The sequence below is a fragment of the Eutrema salsugineum genome, unplaced genomic scaffold (genome assembly GCF_000478725.1).
Source record: "Eutrema salsugineum unplaced genomic scaffold, Eutsalg1_0 scaffold_16, whole genome shotgun sequence".
Taxonomy (NCBI): domain Eukaryota; kingdom Viridiplantae; phylum Streptophyta; class Magnoliopsida; order Brassicales; family Brassicaceae; genus Eutrema; species Eutrema salsugineum.
Window position 1 is genome coordinate 2519585 of NW_006256858.1, and position 18916 is coordinate 2538500.

At 38.6% G+C, this 18916-nt stretch overlaps 5 protein-coding genes across 5 annotated transcripts; 1 reads left to right on the top strand and 4 right to left on the bottom strand.

The window, feature by feature from the left end:
• Positions 1-494: 494 nt before the first annotated feature.
• Positions 495-1257, bottom strand: LOC112087810. The gene is made up of 3 exons (XM_024157819.1): positions 886-1257; positions 708-770; positions 495-644 (listed from the first exon to the last, which is right to left on the bottom strand). Exons 1-3 carry the CDS (start codon positions 1255-1257, stop codon positions 495-497), a joined length of 585 nt encoding a protein of 194 aa, XP_024013587.1.
• Positions 1258-2769: 1512 nt separating this feature from the next.
• LOC18021362 lies at positions 2770-3993 on the top strand. Its single transcript, XM_006403981.2, has 3 exons — positions 2770-2907; positions 3252-3414; positions 3708-3993. Exons 2-3 carry the CDS (start codon positions 3267-3269, stop codon positions 3869-3871), a joined length of 312 nt encoding a protein of 103 aa, XP_006404044.1. The 5' UTR covers positions 2770-2907; positions 3252-3266; the 3' UTR covers positions 3872-3993.
• On the bottom strand, positions 3985-5614 carry LOC18021363 (uncharacterized acetyltransferase At3g50280). Its single transcript, XM_006403982.2, has one exon. It carries the CDS (start codon positions 5421-5423, stop codon positions 4032-4034), a length of 1392 nt encoding a protein of 463 aa, XP_006404045.1. The 5' UTR covers positions 5424-5614; the 3' UTR covers positions 3985-4031.
• Positions 5615-6499: 885 nt separating this feature from the next.
• LOC18021364 (uncharacterized acetyltransferase At3g50280) lies at positions 6500-8013 on the bottom strand. Its single transcript, XM_006403983.2, has one exon. The coding sequence runs from the start codon at positions 8011-8013 to the stop codon at positions 6595-6597; it is 1419 nt and encodes a 472-aa protein (XP_006404046.2). The 3' UTR covers positions 6500-6594.
• A 5077-nt stretch (positions 8014-13090) lies between these two features.
• LOC112087811 lies at positions 13091-14059 on the bottom strand. Its single transcript, XM_024157820.1, has one exon. It carries the CDS (start codon positions 14057-14059, stop codon positions 13091-13093), a length of 969 nt encoding a protein of 322 aa, XP_024013588.1.
• Between the last annotated feature and the right edge of the window lie 4857 nt (positions 14060-18916).

Sequence of the window (18916 nt, forward strand, 5' to 3'; positions counted from 1 at the left end):
GGTTCGTTTTGTTTCTGCGTTATACACTTTTAATTTGTGCTGATGTTATTTGTGCTTGTAGATCAATATAACGCATGTCAAGAATTTTTTTTGTCGCATTCAATTATTTTATTTCTTAATCAAATCCATCATACATCATACCATAGGGTCGCCTGAACATCAATATATACTTCTTTGCATAGAGACTGAGATATTTTCTAGGGTCTTTTATATCTCTCTATAGTTTTATTTCAAGGATTGATTGTTTTAACTTTTAAACCTTTTGATACAAAAAAATTATCAGAAAAACTTTAAATCCTGTATTTCCGTTGATGGTTATTACAAGGATTGATTGTTTTAAACAAAATTTCTCGAAGTGGTCATGAGAGTTAACGAAAATCTTGCTCGATAACCGATTTATATTATATAATAAAGTATTTCTAATCAATTTTTGGTAATCTAGCAAGTGTGGATAAATGCAAATCATCACCTTTTTTATATATCGTCACTCTTGTTTAAACACCACCAAAGTATGCTCCTCCTCTCATTGCTTCCACCATCTTCTGACTTAATCTATTACTATCCATAACATGTTGCGGTTCTTGCTTCCCCAACAGTCTCAAAACATCAGCCGCACTCTCAATGTCTATCGTACCTTCCACGTACTGAACACATGCGTACGCAGAGAAAACACGATCCTTCTTTGGATCTCATCCATTTCGCCTCACCTCCATCGCTCTTTTCATCTTCTCCTCTTCATTATGATCTTTAACCATGTCGTTCACCATCTCCTCGGTTTTTTTCATCACAAGTTTATTTTGTTCACCATAAGCCACAAAATTTTTGATCTTTTTTTTTTTGAATTGACAAATATCTATCTTCACTACTATCCCACTCTTCAAGAACCTCGTGTGCCCCTTGGATATCTTCTTTCCTCAAAAACGCCCAAATCGTGGAAATATACCCGTACTCGTCAAAAAATAATATGTTCTCCTTAGCTAAGTTCCACAAACGACGAAGGTCTTGCTTTTCACCTCTAGTTACATACATCATCATGAGACGCCTATAGACCATTTGTCTCATGATGTACTTATAATCATCAGTAAACAATAATCGCTCTGACCTACGCAGCGTAGCTAAGGCCACTCCCTTTGGTCCTTTCTCCTCCAACTTATCCAAAAACTTTTCAGTTCTGATCTGTTCGCTTGCGAAATATATGTAAGAAGCTAGCACCTGCTCAATCGGTACTCCTTCGGATTCAATGTTTTTGCCGTCCATCTCGCGTATATAGATTTTGGAGAGTATTGAAAACATCTCGCTTTGGCGCTTTATCAATTCCATTTTTTTTTCATCGCATAAATTCTTGATTCTGAATAGTGAAAGCCACACCTTATCTTGCTCTTGCCAATCCCAGACGACCTTCTTCGATACTCCTTCGGGTTCCATGTTTTTGTCATCGCGTAGATAGATGCTTGTTTCTGATAATTTGGTTAGATGCTCCGACCAAATGTCTTGCAGCTTCTTCGATCTTACTTCGGGTTTCATGTTTTTGTCATCGCGTAAATTGATGCTTGTCACTATTGAAAGCATCACCTTTTGGCGCCAACGCCGATTCCAGACCATCTTCGATACTCCTTCTTCGGGTTCCATTTTTTTGTCGTCAAGTAAATAGATGCTTCTGAGTTCTGAAAACTTGGTTACATGCTCCCACCAAATATCATGCAGCTTCTTCGCTCTTTCTTGAGGTTTCATGTTTTTGTCGCGCAAATAGATGCTTCTGAGTTCTGAATATCTCGTTAGACGCTCCCGCCAAAAATCTTGTAGCTTCTTAGCTATTACTTCGGGTGCCAAGTTTTTGTGACGTTGATCCCTTAGAGCTGCCTGGAGCCAATAGTTTTTGGTCAAAATCTGTCATATATTTTTTTGGTGTGATCAAAATCTGTCATATATGATTATAAAACTTAAAGCAAATAATTATTTCAAACCCTAATGGAGTAATTAACTTGGATGTCTTCGCCAAAGCTACAAAGGGAGAAACTCTGCGAGGATATTGTTTTGGGGAAGCGGAAAATGGAAAATCTGCAAGGAAGAATCCTCACATAACGATCCACTTGTGGTCGTCGAACAAGATGCTTCATGTTCAAGTCAAAGACAGCCACACATACAAACCCTAGATAACACCTATGTTTTTTTTTTTTCTTTTCTTATTTGATTTACAGTATATGCCCTTGTAACTCACCGTTGCTCTCAAACAATCTCGCCAACTCTATATCCTGGATCCAGGCACAAACTCAATGATCGAAGCCAACCAACTCTATATCAAAAATTGGAATTTTTGAATGAAAAAAGAAAATGGAAACGTAAACATAAACATAAATAAATAAGTTTTAAATAAGTTTGACTTGTAAAACACATAATTTAAAAGGAAACTTTTTTTTATTCTTAAAAATAAAAAAGGAAACTTTTTGTACGATAGAGTTGTCAACTTAGTTAGTTTGCCTGAACCCACGATGAAATGTCCATTAGGGACGGTCCCAATAAAGGAATTTAGAAGAAAAAAAAACACAAGAAATTGATTTATTCATCAAACATATGAATACTGTAAATCCAAAAAACACAAGAAATTTGTTCAACTAAGTATACTTGGCAAAAAAAAAAACGTATTGAATGGTGCAAATAAACCCCCTAGACACCAACGGAGTTAAATGACTAACTGGACAAAACACATCGTTTAACATATAAACGAAAACGACCGTGTTTTAGAGTTTACAATAACAGAAAGTAAGAAACGAAAGTAGAAAGAAAAGAAACAGAGGGTTTGGAGAAGACCAAAAAAATCGGATCAACAAGCACAAATAACATCAATAAGCAAAGATAAACCCTCTTGAGACCTAGCGAGAGAATTACGCAACCAGATTATCGATAAAGGCATGATTTTTCTTTCTTTTTTCTCTGAACTGGATCTTATGTGTTCTGCTAGCTCCTGAAATTTGCCGAGTTCGTTGTTTCTTTCGTTTTTGAAATCTTCAGAAATTCGGATTCTCTGAGAGATTGGCATTCGTCGCTAACAAGTCTCACCTTTTAGTATAGTTTAATAAGCGTGTTCTTGATCTTTGTATATACGCCTAAAGATACGAAATTGTTTTCCTTTTTTGTTTAGTTTAGAAGTTGTCCTTATGCTGCTCGATGAAATGTCTCACTGAACATAAATCTCAGGAAAGTCGAATGTGTGTTCGTTATTCTTATACTGTGAATTTTGGTGGGTTTGTCAGTTACTACAGAGAGAAATGGCGTTGAGGCAGAAGTTAGGATGGTCAGAGGGAGATTTGATGAGATCAGATGCAAAGCCATGTTCAAGGCTGATGAGACAGACTGCTGCCATTTTCGCTGTTGGTGGAGCTCTTGGTTTCTGGGTTCTCTGCAGACTTCACTACGGTGCAAATCTCTCTCTCCTTTTCTTATAGATTGGTTAATAGATTATGCAATCAAACTTTGTTCATTCTATGTTGAATTACTAGATTGATGTGGTGAATGATTGGACCTTTACATGTTTGGGGAAGCAATCGGCGTTTGCCTTGGTTCCTGTTGCCATTGGTTTTTGTTTTTGGGGGATTTATGGTTCAAAGGAACTTAGAATAGTTGAGAGACGAAGCCTAAGATACAATGGTTATAAAAGAAAATGTTGACCGGTTCCATTTCATGAATGTTGCCTCTTGGTGAATGTGCAGGTCCGAGAATTACAGTGCCGAGGAGTCTACGATGGGCTGGGTGTGGAGCTGTGTCCATGAGTGCATCAACCGCAACACTTGTTCGTCTCTTAAGCCCTGAATGCGAACCTCAAAACATTGCTGCATATGACCAGCCCAAAACCCCTCAAGCTTCACTCCCTTAAACCATCAGTTTCAGACTTTATCTATCATGTGTATGGACCTCAAGTCCTCAACTTTTTGGTACATTGTTGGCTCCACATGGATTTAGGTAACTATTAATAATACTACCAAATAATTTGTGACTTTTATGCGTCTTTATTTTTGAATATTCAAACAATACAATCATGTAATCGTCACATACTCCAGAAATTCAACATCAGCCAATAAGAGATCCACAAGTTGGTCGGACCATAAGGTCCCATGAACATCAATACTTCCATCTTCAATCCCTCTAAAAAGCGTGAGTCTGCCATTGATACTAGTGACCGGTCCAGCGTGAGCAGCGATCGGTTTGCCCCAACCGAAATCATTGTCATACACTTGGAACCAGGGAGAGCTTGCTACGATCACAGAATCACTAATGACCATTCTACTTCCAACAAATTTTGGGATCTTATAACCATTTCTAACACAATTCTCTGCAAAAGATTTATACTTTTCATCCGTTTGTGACCTCACCATTTTATTAATCTGCAAAGCAGCCCAGCCTAGCCCATGATCCAGCAGCTCCCCCACGGTGACTGTGGCTATTCCGAGATGGATTACATTCCCGAAACACTCTTTGTGAAGCGGAGGGTTTAACCTCTGCCTCATATCCATCGCTAGTTTGCAATGAGTCTCTTCTTCTCGGCTCATACCACTGTGTCTCATTATTGACCTCCACAGATGTGCGGAAAGCGCTTGTAAAGAGGAGATAGTCACGTCACTAGAGCCGTTTTCTCCGTTGGCTTTAGCTTTGAGATCTGAAATATTCCTCTTTGTGAAGTGAAAGACTCTCACTTTCGTAGTGGGAACCACCACCGGAGATATTTCCAAGCTCGGTGGTGGCATCTCCGTCTCTGAAGCCGGAATATGAAACGGGAAATCGATCCCGTCGAGGAACCATCCTCTGAGGACAAGAGGGTCAAGGTTCTTTTTCTGATGATCGGAATCATTCGAGCAAATCTTGGACCAAGTATTGAAGAAACTCCAGATCGAAGCTCCATCTGCGACCATGTGGTTGTATCCGAAACTGATGAAGACGCAATCTTTCATCTCGGTGACTTGCAACGCAAGCAAGGGCTCAGAGAGGCCGTCGATGTTTTTCAGGTCGTTGGCGGGAAAGAATCGGCTCATGAAAACAGAGTCATTGAAGCGACGAGAGTTTATGATGGAGCCGTGAGGTTGAAGAAGATCGCTCACCGATAAAGATTTCGATTCGGCGTGGACGAATCTGGCACCGGAGCTGTCGTCGCAGTCTATGAAAAACGACACAGTTTTGTCTTCAAGATTCTCTACTTTGACAAGACGACCAGCAAAGGGGAAGTAGATCTCCAGAGCTGTCGAAAGAGAGGACTTTAGTCGAGAGATGAAACGGGTTTCCGGGTCGGGTTTAGGGAAGAGAAGACCTCTTTGAGGACTACTGAGATGAAGAAGGTTAAGATCAGATGGAGTAAGATGGATCTTTACCCGACCCGAGTGATCGGTGTTACATGGTTGAACAATGGTTGAAGAAATCACGGTCACATCTGCCATTTTTTCTCGTCAAGAGAAAAAAACTGTGTGCAAATACCAAAATGAATTATTGATAAGCTACATAGAAGACAAGTCAAAGCCACATTTATAAAGATTCGTTTTCTTCATGTGGCGCCTGATTTGGTCAGTGGTCACTATCGTCCGAGCATTATGTTTGTTAATAATTACTGTATTTTTGTTTTTTTAAATATGCATTAGGTAAGATCAGCATTAAGGCCCTGATTGGCAAAGCTTATTGTTGAGCTGTAGCTGTAAGACAGCAGTACATTAAGAAAGCTGTAAGCTAGTAGATATTATTTTGCTGATATCTAATTTCTAAAGCTGTGAGCAGTAAGACATAAAATTACAAAAATAGACATAATTAGATCATGATAAAATTGTGAATAAGTAATTTAATGGTTAACGCAGAAAATTAATCAAAATAATAAAGGTAATAATGACTTTTTAAAGTTTAATAAGCTTTATGCTTTGGAAATGCTCTACTAGAGACTAGAGAGCATTGAAGTGTTGAGCATTTAGAGTCCAAAATGCTCCCTGCCCTGTTCAATTACTCTAACATGATTGGCTTATAGAAAAGCATTATGCTTATTAATATGCTACACCAATCAAAGCCTAAGTAATCAGCATTAGGTAAGATCCTTACTCACTAATCAGGACCCCTCAATTTTGTATAAGTGAATTATATTCCTACTTCGCCAACATTTAGTTATTATTTTCATTCTTATGGGTATTCAAGGATCTCTGTTTCATTCGTCTGATATGTTTTGCTCTTTTGAAAACTGAAATTTGTGATGGAAAATCTAGATTGTTGTTGTTGTTGTTTTTCGGTTCTTTAATGAAGAAGCTAGGGAACTAATTTTGATATCTCACGTACACAACTTGATCATACATTATGGTATGGCTTCAGGTAACATAAACATAGTGAAATTTCGAGCATTTTAATCGATGTACCATTCGAATATTAGAGGCAGATTATATGTGATCATTTGTTCTATCCAAAAGCTTGCTCTTAATCACAGGTTCGTTTTGTTTCTGCTTTTTACAATTTTTGTGTTGATTGTTATTATTTGTGCTTGTAGATCAATATAATGCGTCGCATTCCTCTGTTTGATTTCTTAACCAAATCAATCATACCTCATACCATAGGGTCGCCTAGTAAAATACTACTACATTAGACCATAGTAGTCACATTCTCTAAAAAATCGACATCAACTAGTAAATTCACTAGTACATCACACCATAGTGTCGCCTGAACATCAATACTTCCTTCATCGATTCCCGGAAAAAGCACAAGTTTGCCACTGATACTATTGCCCGGTCCAGCTCGAACCGCAATCGGTTTTCCCCAACCGAAATCTTTGTTGTACACTTGGAACCGAGGAGAGCTTGAGACAACTACAGTATTACCAGCCGTTCTACTTCCAACACCTGATTTTAGATTCTTTACATTTCTAACCCAATCCTCTGCAAAAGTCTTACAGTTTTCGTTTGTTTGCGAATTCACTAGTTTATTTATTTGCAGAGCAGCCCAACCCAAGCCACGATCAAGCAGCTCTTCCACAGTGGCTATAGCTGGTGCAATATAGACCATATTCCCAAAACACTCTTTTTCAAGCGGAGGGTTTATCCTCTGCCTCAAGTCCACCACAACTTTGCATCGCGTCTCTCCTTCTCGGCTTAAACCACTGTGTCTGATGATTGATCGCCACATATGCGCCGAAACCACTTGAAGAGATGAGATTTTCAGGTCACTGGAGCCAACCTCATCGTTGGCTTTAGCTTTGAGATCTGAAATATTCTTCTTTGTGAAGTGAAAAACCCGATCTTTCGTAACGGGCACAGAAGAAAGTTCACGGCTTGGTGGTGGCCTCTCCGCCTCTGAAACCGGAATATGGATCGGATAATCAATCCTCTCTAAGAACCATCCTTTAAGAACAAGAGGCTGATGCTCTGAACCTGAACCACTCGAGCAAATCTTGGACCAAGTGTGGAGGAAACTCCACATCGAAACACCATCTGCCACCAAGTGGTTGTAACAGTAACCGATGAAGACTCCGTCTTTCATCTCGGTGACTTGTAAAGCAAGCAAGGGCTCTGTTACGCCATCGCAGTTCTTGAAATCTTTAGCGGGAAAGAATTGCTTCATGAAATCCGGAACAGAACCATGAGGTTCAAGAACGTCACTCACCGAGACAGATTTAGCTTCGGCGTGATGAAATCTAGCGCCAGAGCCGTCGCAGTCTATGAAAAAGGAAACAGTATTGTCTTCAAGATTCTCCACTTTCGCAAGACGACCCGCGAAAGGGAAGTAAATCTCCAAGGCAAGAGAGAGAGAGGCCTTAAGTCGAGTGATTAGATTGAAATCTGGATCGGGTTTGGGAAAGAGAAGACCTCTTTGAGCGTAATCGATTTGAAGAAGACTGAGATCATATGGAGTAAGATGGATCTTTGGTCGACCTACACGGCTAGTGTTTACGGGTCGAACAATGCTCGATGAGATCAAAACTACTCTTTCTGCCATTTTTTTCTTCTCTAGTGTGAGGCTGTGAAGAAAAAGTAAGACTCGGCCTCTGTAAAATACTAACCACATACTAATTAGCAGGAAGCAAATCCTATCTTAAGTACGTAAGGATTCAATTATTCAAATGATTTTGGGGTTCTCAATTTTTTGTATGTTCTTGTTATAGAAAGTCTCGTGAATCTACCACTTTTCTTAAATGGTACTAGAAATTGGATTTTTTTAGTACTTGTCCATCAAAGCTTGTCTATACTGTTTTGATATATAAAATGATTTGGGTTTCTAAGAGCATGTACATCAGTGAGAGGTTCACCAGAATATAATAATATTTTCTTTTTGGTTTTAGTTTTTTTTTTTATTTAATTCGAAAATTATAATTTTCGACCAATCAGAATGTTCCATTTCGGGATGATACCGTCTCTTTAGGTTCGTCGGGATGATACTGTCTCTTCAAGATTAAGCTTTTTTATCTTAAAAACTGTGCCATGAACCCTTATTGATTCCCTGATGTACATGCTCTAACTTCCTAATTAGCAGAAAGCAAATCCTATCCTAACTTCCTAAGTTCGCTAGGATTAAAATGATTTGGGTTTCTTACTCTTTGTTCGTTCTTTTCTTAGAAAATCACGTGAATATACCACTTTTCTAAAACGATACTAGAAATTGGATTTTTTAGTACTTGTCCAGCAAAACTTGTCTATACTGTTTTTTGATATGTCATTTTTTTTGTCAATTAGTAAAACTTGTCCATCAAAACTTAGCATCTAAAAACTTGTCCATAAACAATTTTCTTTGAAAATATATGTGCAAAGTTATATTATTATAGTTCTTTATCAAAAAATAATATTATTTTAGTTTGTGTAATTTCGTGATAGACCAAAATGAACAAGTTTTGATGGACAAGTTGTTGGGCCGAAATTATTGAGCCCATTAAAGGTGAAGAGGAAATGAAGTATGCTGTAAGTGGTTTTGTCCCACATCGGTGGATTAGTGGGAAAATCTCTAGTATATATTAAGATATGTTTTATACATGTTTAAAACATATGAGAGAGAAAAGAATAAGGCTCATGCGCGCTGCCGCCAAGCTGGGCCGGGCACGGATCGTGTTGGTCGAATGAGACTAAAGCGAGTATTTTTTTTGGACCATATTTTTATGGGTGTTTTGGTCAACGTTTGATGTTGACTTTCTGCATATGTGTTTTTGATTCAGTCAAAGAGAATATTGGATATTCATTATCCCTTCAAAAACGTATCAGATTGTGATTAATCACAGAGTGCTGATTTCTCGCCTTTGACTACGCTAAATTTATGGCCGAGATTCGTGTTAACTAGCGGATTTCTTGTGATTTTTTTAGACTGCTCAAGTCTTTTTCTCCGCTATATATATACGACTTTTCTCTTATTTTTCACACCTTACACCTCTCATTTTTCCTCTCAGAAATTCTCTCAACAGTCTCTCTCTCTTTTTTATTTTTGTAAGTCTTCTACCGAGAGTATAGTAGAATTATAGTTCGTTTAGATCCGTGTTTCTTAGTGTTGTTGAAAACGGATAAGTTTGGTTGTATCATGCAACTCTTGGATTACAGAAACTCGTCGCACTATGGGCGATTCAAAGAGTTAAGGAAAGAGATCATACTCTCGCCTCCATTTGTTTATATTTTCCTTAACGTTTATTTTTAAAACTCGTATTTCAATTGCTATTTCGTAGTGTTCAATATTTTTGGTTCTACACAAGTATCATCATAAAATAAAATGAAAATTGTAGATACGTCAGAAATTTTGAAAAAGAGATTAAAATGAGTAATTTGTTTTTTAATTACGTGAGTATATATATGTTTTTGAAAAAGAAAAAAACAGTCGAGCAAAAACATTTCACAATTTTGTTGTTATCAGACAAATTTTTGTGTGTAAAACCTAGTTTTTCATAAATATATATATAAAATATCATTTAAAAAAAAAGATTTCAATTACATTTGGCTTAAAATCTAAACACACTCAACGAGTTCATAGAAGAATAAGGTTTTGGAACCGCTTTATATGTCTTCTTGCGGATATGGTTTTACGGATTTCATGGTCAATATATTCTTTGAAAATGATCGAAAAGTGATATTGACTATGAGTATAATAAACGTTCTTCCTCTGTTTCCTAAAATGTGAAATACCGCTGTATGTGCTGCAACTTTCCTGATGAGAGTAAATGGAGCTTCCGCAGAGCTAAGTGGTGTCCAAGATAGCAGCTCGAATGTTGCGGTGGGCTTACCCTGAGAAAATCATATGGTTTGAGATGATACCATAATTATACAGAGCAAGTTAACTAACTTACACAGTTACACTTATTTATAGCTAAGCTTGAGAAAAATTAGGAATAGTGAGTATACGGTAATTAACTGGTCAGTATGAAGAGATCTCCTAATGATGACAATTTGATGTTCAATAAGAAGAAAAAATGGGACATATATAAAAGAGCTACAATATTTCAATTTTGATAAAAAAAAAAAAAGATAGAATAATCTATTCGGCTAACTGATCTGCTCAAAGTTTAATCTCTAAGCTACTCTGCAAGAGCATAGATGTGCAGTTGTAGTATGTAGGGGTCGAACCACAGAGACAAGAGATCACTCAATAAACCTTATAGAGATCGAATTACGCTAAGCAGAAATATTGTAAATAAATAGCAATGCAAAAGAATTAGACTAAGCAGCAATAAAAACGGCTTGTAAGATTCAGATGGATGGAGATTAGGCTTAAGGCGTTTCTCAGGAGATCAATGAATGCTGAACAATCGATTAATCAGGGTTCAGGTTTAAGCACGGTTCTTGAACTCGAATCACAAAATTATAATTAACCAACTTCCGTTGTGAGAATTATCTAAGTTAAAATCCTAGAATTCCAAATTCCTTTGCAAATCCTACAGATTTAAACCAGCTTTAATGCACAAGTTCGATATGTTCACAAAGCAGCCAAACCAAATTCCTTTGCGAATAGCTACTTTGCTCACCCTAGGTTCTTTCCAGTTATTCAATTACACTTCCGTGTCAATCAATTAACCTAAGATCTAAGTTCTAGGTGGCCAGTCCAGAATTAGCTTTAAGAACAACCTATGGTGAAGAACTAAATAGATTATGAACCCTAAATAAATCAATCAATCAAACATCCAGAGAAAACCTTTATGAGAACCCTAAACCTAACAAACAAACTACTCAGACATGGAGATTGAAGCAATAAACATGAATGAATAGATTGCAGAAAGCAGTAAATAGATTAATAAACAGGGGTTCGAAATCTTCTCTCTCCGGAACAGAGTTTCAGACTTGTCTCCCCAAAAGCTCTCAAAAACAAAAGTTCTCTCTCAGAAAATCTAAGGTTTTCGTAAAAATGGAATAAAAACCCTATATATATCTCTAAGACACGTTTTGGGCTTCCTTGGAAACGTTTAGGCCCAACTCCTTCTTTAAATAGGAAACAAAATCGTTTTTTTTCTTATTTCTCTAACAAGTGTCGAGCGTCACTCTCCATGGTGTCGAGCGTCACTAAAGCACAAAATCCATACTTGACGAATTTGATCCTTGTTTAGCTCCAAAGTGCTCCAAAGTCTCCAGTTAAGCTCCAAACGTACCTATGACCTGAAAAGACTCCAAAAGACTCGAAAGACACTAAAAAGACTTTATAAATAGGACTTATACCATGGTTAAAAACCATAAAAACCATGATATATCAACTCCCCCAAACTTAGCATTTGCTTGCCCTCAAGCAAACAGAACACCAAATAAGAGAAAGAGGTTTGAAAACACAGAGATTCAACCTTTCATTGGAACATCGCTTTTGACCGATCACCTTGCAACTCAACTACCGCTTCATCATTCCAAATCGAACCACCATGTACTTCTCCGCAGACATTCACAGCTTTCCAGATTAAGTCCAAAATTTCACAACATTGTCCATCAACCCTCATCGCTGGATCTCACTGATGATTCCAATGCCTAGAACCTTCTAGATTCTTTCCCGTACTATATTCAAACAAATCAGCAATACAAACTTTGGTGCTTTTTCTCTCCCCCAGACTTATTATTTTCGCACATTCATCATCTTTTTCCTTTCTCTTTTTCATGGCATATACTCGATAAGGGTAAAGCTGCGAGTACTGATGGTGTTTGCCATCGAGTCCCCGAGTTGTCCCCTTACCTTGTATCAAAGGTTTTCAGCGAATAATGGGGTCATGAGAAACTTTCCTACCCCTCACTTCCTTCCTTTGTGTGATCATTCCAACTTAGAAGTGAAATAATGGGATCATTGGAAATATTCATAGCCCTTCACTCCTAAACGAAAATCATCTCAATCTTTTCGCCCTTTTTTTTTTATTTTCTTTCTTCTTCTTAGCTCGTCACAGGGAGAGAAACACCAACATTAAATTTCACACAGGCTTTCATTTGTCAAGTATGAACGAGGAATCAAGCTCTATGAACATCAGTTACATCAATGAGGTAAAAGAAAGAGTTTAGAAATTAGCTCAGGTTAGTGGATTCTGTGGGAAACATGGACGCCTCTAGTCAACTGGTCAGCCTTTGGATTTTTCATTAGTCGGATCTAGACTGAATCTGTAGCAGTGGTCACTTAGGTGAAAGGTCAGCACAATAATTCCAGGAAAAGCATCATGATCTCCAACTGGTTTTGACTCAAAAACGTTTTGACACAACTGACTCTTAAGAAAAACAGACACAATGTCAGCAACTACCTCCCCCAGACTTAAACAACACTGTCCCCAGTGTAATCAAATCCGAAGTTGGTGACAATAGAGAAAGTAACAGAGAAACACAGGAAAAACGAAGAACTTACCTGGCTGCAATGATGGTGTTGCGCGACACTGATGATGGTGTCGTGCGACACTTGTTCTCTTCGTACCAAATTGCAGCAGACTAATCCGAATTTCTGGTTTGACTCCGGTTACCTGATTTCCTTTTTTTTTTTTCACAGAAGCAAGTGACAAGCGACACCGAAGGTGGTGTCGCTCGACACCAGCCTCTGTTTCACCTGAGACACGAAAACAAAAACGAAAATCAACTGAAACAAAAAGACTTATGTACAGACTCACCAGTGGATTGCCTTCCACCAAGCGCTTGGTTAAAGTCATTAGCTTGACTTCATGGATGGACTATGCATCTGGTGGTTCAGACAGTTGCAAAGAATGCCTCTGTGAAAGTCGTCTCATCCATGGTGGTGTGTAAGCGTTGTGCGCATGAGGTCGTCCAAGGAATACAGGAATAGCACCAGGGTGAGATCTGTGTTTGGGTGGCTTCAACCTATTCCCTGCAATATCATCAATAGAAAAACCAAGTGTTCTACGATAATCTCGTAGCTTGCGTCGAGAGACCGAATCTGCATCTTTCAAATAAGTTTTGATGATATCGCAAGAATTAGGTTTAGGCTCAAGAAATGCGTACCTTTGCTTTGGTGGAGATGGATGGAGTGCAATGTTTGGAGCTTCCTGATCAACAGCAGTCACTGGTTCTGTAGACGTTTTCGTCAACTCAGATTGATCTCTCACCATCTCAGCATCAAACACGTTCTGATCTCCAACTATCACTTCAGGTATTGCACTTACTTGGAATGTCTGACCATCTATGGTGGGATCCTTCAGCTTCTCCATCTTGAAAGTCATGATGGTATCTCCCAGGTGGAGATCAAGGTTACCATGCTTGACATCAATTACTGCTCCAGCTGTAGCTAAAAACGACCTTCCCAGGATAAGAGGATCTTTGGGTTCCTCTCCATATTCCAGAACCACGAAATCTGTAGGAATTATGCAATCACCAACTTTAATCGGAACATCTTCCAAGACACCTTTTGGGATTCTTTTAGATCGATCTGCTAGGATTAGAGAGATCTTAGTTGGCTTGAAGTCAGTCATCCCAAGGCTAACAGCTACAGAGTATGGCATTAGGTTGACACTCGAACCAAGATCACACAGCGATCTCTTGAACCTCTCAGAGAAGATAGAGCAATCCAAAACAAAGCTTCCTGAGTCCGAGAGTTTCTCTGGAATCTTATTCTGAATCACAGCACTGACCTGTTCAGAAATCATCATCATTCCTTCCTCATGACTCAGATTATTAGTCACCATCTTCTTCACATAGTGTCTGAGAGTAGGAGCAATTTTCACAGCATCAACCAAAGGAATCTCAATCACAAGCTTCTCCATCAAAGCCTTGCATCTTGCATCATCTATCTCCTGCTTGGACTTCCTAGGACTCCTTGGGTAAGGAACCTTAGGTTTGTAAACCTTTTCCTCAGCAGATTTCGAACTTTGAGCAATATCAGCTTTGCTCTGCAATTGGTGACGCGCGACACTGGTTGTGGTGTCGCTCGACACTGGTTGTGGTGTCGCTCGACACCGGCTCTGCAACTTCGAAATTTTCTTCAGATTCGCCCAACTCCACGATTTCATCCTCAGAAACACCCTTTTTCAGCACAGGAGTCAACTTTTTACCACTTCTTAACGAGATGGCACTGCAGTAATGCCTAGGATTGGTATCAGTGAAGGAATCCTTCTTGCCTTTTTACAGACTCTGCAGTCTGAGCAACCTGAGTATCAAGCTTCTTGACATGAGTGTTCAGAACTTCAATTTTTCCATTCAGATCCAGATACAGAGCATCAATCTTCCCATTGAAATCCACAGTCATCTTCTGCTGACCTTCCAAGATCTGTTCCAACATAGACTTCACCTCATTATCTAGAGTTTGAGTAGGAGGAGAACCATAGTTCCTTGAAAACCTGTTGTTGGAGTAGGATGTCTGGTACTGAGGTTTGGAGCTGTAACCAGAAGAGTTCTGATTACCTGTGAAGGTACTCCTCTGATTATTTCCATTGTAATTCGTGTTCCCTTGCCCAGAACCAAATCTCTGATCCTGAAATCCAGCTCCATTGATGAAGTTAACATCCTCTTCCTCAAAAGCTTCATCTGGTCCAAAATTCTGAACTCCTGCAGGGTATCTGACAGATTTCTTACCCACAAGAAGACTATGCACAGAGTCAAGCTTAGCCTTCACCTCAGCAATTTGCGATCCATCCATGTTCCCAGCCTGTTTCCTTCGCTGATAGTCTGCATTCTTGGTACTATTGCTAGATGCCAAGTTTTCGATGAGCTCAACAGCTTCGTCTGGGTATCTGGTGTTGAAGTTACCATTGCTTGCTGCGTCAAGTGCCATCTGATACCTCCAGTCGATACCTCTGAAAAAGATCCCTAACAGCTGCACATCGCTGAAGCCATGATGGGGGCAGTCTCGCTGGTACGATTTGAATCGCACCCAAGAAGCCTTGAACGCCTCAGTTGGTTCTTGAGAGAATGTCGAAATTTTTGTCCTCAACTCCTCAGATCTAGCATCATTGAAAAAGTTGTGCAGGAAAGCATTCCTGGTCTCTTCCCAAGTAGTGAGTGATCCTGGCTCCAACTGCTTCAACCAGTTAGCTGCTTCTCCAGCAAGAGAGTAAGGAAACAGCTTGCAGAGGAGGAAATCATTGGACACTCCATTGTATTTGATGCTGGTGACTAAGTCCTCAAACCTCTCGATGTGATCCATAGGGTGCTCATGAGAGTGGCCATGGAAAGGATGCTGACCCACAAGAGTGTAGTACACAGGTTTCAGCTCAAAATCGTTTCTTTGAAATGCAGGGGCGCGAATCGCAGAACGATTTGCATAGAACTGCTCAGGCCTGTTGTAGTCCCCAAGTTTTCGTCCACGACCAGCTACAGGTGCAGGTTCCCTCACATTCCGATCTTCTGGAGCGTTCCTCTGATTTGGAACGATCACAGCATTCCCACGCGGGCAGGTGGTGGATTCTGGTTAACAACATCCACTGGTAAAGGTGCTGGTGGAATGATGTTGCCATCTCCATCAAGCCTTTGGCCTCTCGCATTGCACACATGACCCTCTTGGTCTCTCCAGATTCCATCATCATCGCGAACAAGTCCATTGGCGTTTTCCATCATTGCCGGATCTCTTGCTTTCCTGTTCGTTCGCTCTAACTCAGCTAGCTCTTCGTTGCTCAAATTCACTAGCGGGATGTCCTTGTTGCTTCTGGTTCCACGAGTATGCATAAACCTGAAACACCAAAAACAAAGAGAGAAAACGAAATAAGTAAACTAGGTTATAAAAAAAAGGGTGTCGCGCGACATGGTGTCGCTCGACACTAGGTCGAAAAACTTAGTCGAAACTCAAAAACTAGGTTTAATGGCGAAATCAAGTCCCCGGAAACGGCGCCAAAACTTGATCTGCTCAAAGTTTAATCCCTAAGCTACTCTGCAAGAGCATAGATGTGCAGTTGTAGTATGTAGGGGTCGAACCACAGAGACAAGAGATCACTCAATAAACCTTATAGAGATCGAATTACGCTAAGCAGAAATATTGTAAATAAATAGCAATGCAAAAGAATTAGACTAAGCAGCAATAAAAACGGCTTGTAAGATTCAGATGGATGGAGATTAGGCTTAAGGCGTTTCTCAGGAGATCAATGAATGCTGAACAATCGATTAATCAGGGTTCAGGTTTAAGCACGGTTCTTGAACTCGAATCACAAAATTATAATTAACCAACTTCCGTTGTGAGAATTATCTAAGTTAAAATCCTAGAATTCCAAATTCCTTTGCAAATCCTACAGATTTAAACCAGCTTTAATGCACAAGTTCGATATGTTCACAAAGCAGCCAAACCAAATTCCTTTGCGAATAGCTACTTTGCTCACCCTAGGTTCTTTCCAGTTATTCAATTACACTTCCGTGTCAATCAATTAACCTAAGATCTAAGTTCTAGGTGGCCAGTCCAGAATTAGCTTTAAGAACAACCTATGGTGAAGAACTAAATAGATTATGAACCCTAAATAAATCAATCAATCAAACATCCAGAGAAAACCTTTATGAGAACCCTAAACCTAACAAACAAACTACTCAGACATGGAGATTGAAGCAATAAACATGAATGAATAGATTGCAGAAAGCAGTAAATAGATTAATAAACAGGGGTTCGAAATCTTCTCTCTCCGGAACAGAGTTTCAGACTTGTCTCCCCAAAAGCTCTCAAAAACAAAAGTTCTCTCTCAGAAAATCTAAGGTTTTCGTAAAAATGGAATAAAAACCCTATATATATCTCTAAGACACGTTTTGGGCTTCCTTGGAAACGTTTAGGCCCAACTCCTTCTTTAAATAGGAAACAAAATCGTTTTTTTTCTTATTTCTCTAACAAGTGTCGAGCGTCACTCTCCATGGTGTCGAGCGTCACTAAAGCACAAAATCCATACTTGACGAATTTGATCCTTGTTTAGCTCCAAAGTGCTCCAAAGTCTTCAGTTAAGCTCCAAACGTACCTATGACCTAAAAAGACTCCAAAAGACTCGAAAGACATTAAAAAGACTCTATAAATAGGACTTATACCATGGTTAAAAACCATAAAAACCATGATATATCACTAAGATGTTGGCCGATCTTTTGTTCTAACCTTAACCTTTTCTTTGCTTATCTGTAAATGAGCAACACTCAAATCAAGAGTAGAATGAAGTCCAGCTGTTAGCACATCAAAACTTTCAGGCAATACGAAAAAACAAAATACCCAATATCTACCTGATACAACAACATCTAGAAATCTAGTGACTATAATTCATGCATGAACACTGCCGAATCTATACGGCACATGGTGAGTATACAGTCAAAATTTAGCTCTCTTGTGCATCAGTTTAATCGTACTACCATGCATATCAAAACGAGAACATGGAGATTGTGAAGCTGATCAATTAATCTCTCGATATGACGCAAAAGTAAAACTTTGACTACCACTTAAGGAATCAAATTTTAACTCAATAATCGCCATTTTATAGTATTATTTAATTTGGAAAACTAATTGGATAAGGTAGACAGCTTACGTAGTTTGTATAAGAAAATGTATTTGTTTTTATCTAATTGATTAAAAATTTCGTAGAGTCATAATCATGCTGGGCTTCATAGCGAGAAAACAAAAATATATAAGAAACATTATAGATTAGTCTAACAACTAATAAGTAGTAATAAAAATTTGGTACATAAAAGCAAATGCATTAAAAAATGTACCAGCATTCTTTAATTCGATCGTTAGATAAACCCAAGACTTGAAACATAAGCATCGAACGAAAACCAACATTTGAAGCTGTATCAAAGTTTGGTGCTAGTAAATTTAATTTTAGCATCGAACGATGTAATGCAAAATAATTAAAATTTTGAGACAAATATAGAAACTATTCCACTAAAGAACGACAACAGCCCATGGCATCAAGTTTTATCTTAAATCTCAAGGAACTTCCATTCATTTTACCAAAATCAAAGAATTTCCATCTAAAAGGTGGATATTTTTGGCTAATTATAAGTGGGTAAACTATAAAGGTAAATTTAGTGGAGGGGACGTGAAAAATAGACATGTTTGAAAGCTTATCATGATTAATCATAACTTCAACCAGAAAAGGGCGATAGAAGTTAACTTTATACTTTTATCTAATACCTACCATTAATCATATATGGGAGGCATTATATTGGATTTTCGAAACCAATAGTACATTTTTAATTCGTGAAACAAAATAAAAGTGGATAAAAACTGATACAGTAGTATAGAGAGTAACAAACTAATGAGCCCTGCAGAGAGACATGTGAGGTAGGGCTCAATAAAGGCCCAATGGGAGCGTACTGTGGTCCCCACACATTGCGAAAATAATCCCTGTATAAAAGTTTTTTTTTCTGTTAATTTAATTCATTTACTGTTGGGATTTTCCCGCGCAGAAGAAGGACCAGAAGCGAATGTCTTTGACTCTTCATTATTTAATAATTTTTGTCTTTTGGCTAACCAGACGATGGAAACTACAATATATTTTTTGGTATTAAGTGGTCAGCTTTGGAACCATCGACTTTTACACACCCATTTGTCTTATATACGCGAGCCAACCATAGATAATTAATTAATTTAA

Bases quoted from the DNA above. Each gene is read 5' to 3' on its own strand.
- LOC112087810 (XM_024157819.1), bottom strand. From the start codon at position 1,257: ATGGACGGCAAAAACATTGAATCCGAAGGAGTACCGATTGAGCAGGTG. The intron at 771-885 runs GTTCTTGAAGAG...AAAAAAACCGAG, and splicing joins ATATCCAAGGGGCACACGAG to GAGATGGTGAACGACATGGT. The intron at 645-707 runs GTGAGGCGAAAT...GCATGTGTTCAG, and splicing joins AGATGAAAAGAGCGATGGAG to TACGTGGAAGGTACGATAGA.
- LOC18021363 (XM_006403982.2), bottom strand. From the start codon at position 5,423: ATGGCAGATGTGACCGTGATTTCTTCAACCATTGTTCAACCATGTAAC.
- LOC112087811 (XM_024157820.1), bottom strand. From the start codon at position 14,059: ATGGTGACTAATAATCTGAGTCATGAGGAAGGAATGATGATGATTTCT.
- LOC18021362 (XM_006403981.2), top strand. From the start codon at position 3,267: ATGGCGTTGAGGCAGAAGTTAGGATGGTCAGAGGGAGATTTGATGAGA. The intron at 3,415-3,707 runs GTGCAAATCTCT...GTGAATGTGCAG, and splicing joins TCTCTGCAGACTTCACTACG to GTCCGAGAATTACAGTGCCG.
- LOC18021364 (XM_006403983.2), bottom strand. From the start codon at position 8,013: ATGTGGTTAGTATTTTACAGAGGCCGAGTCTTACTTTTTCTTCACAGC.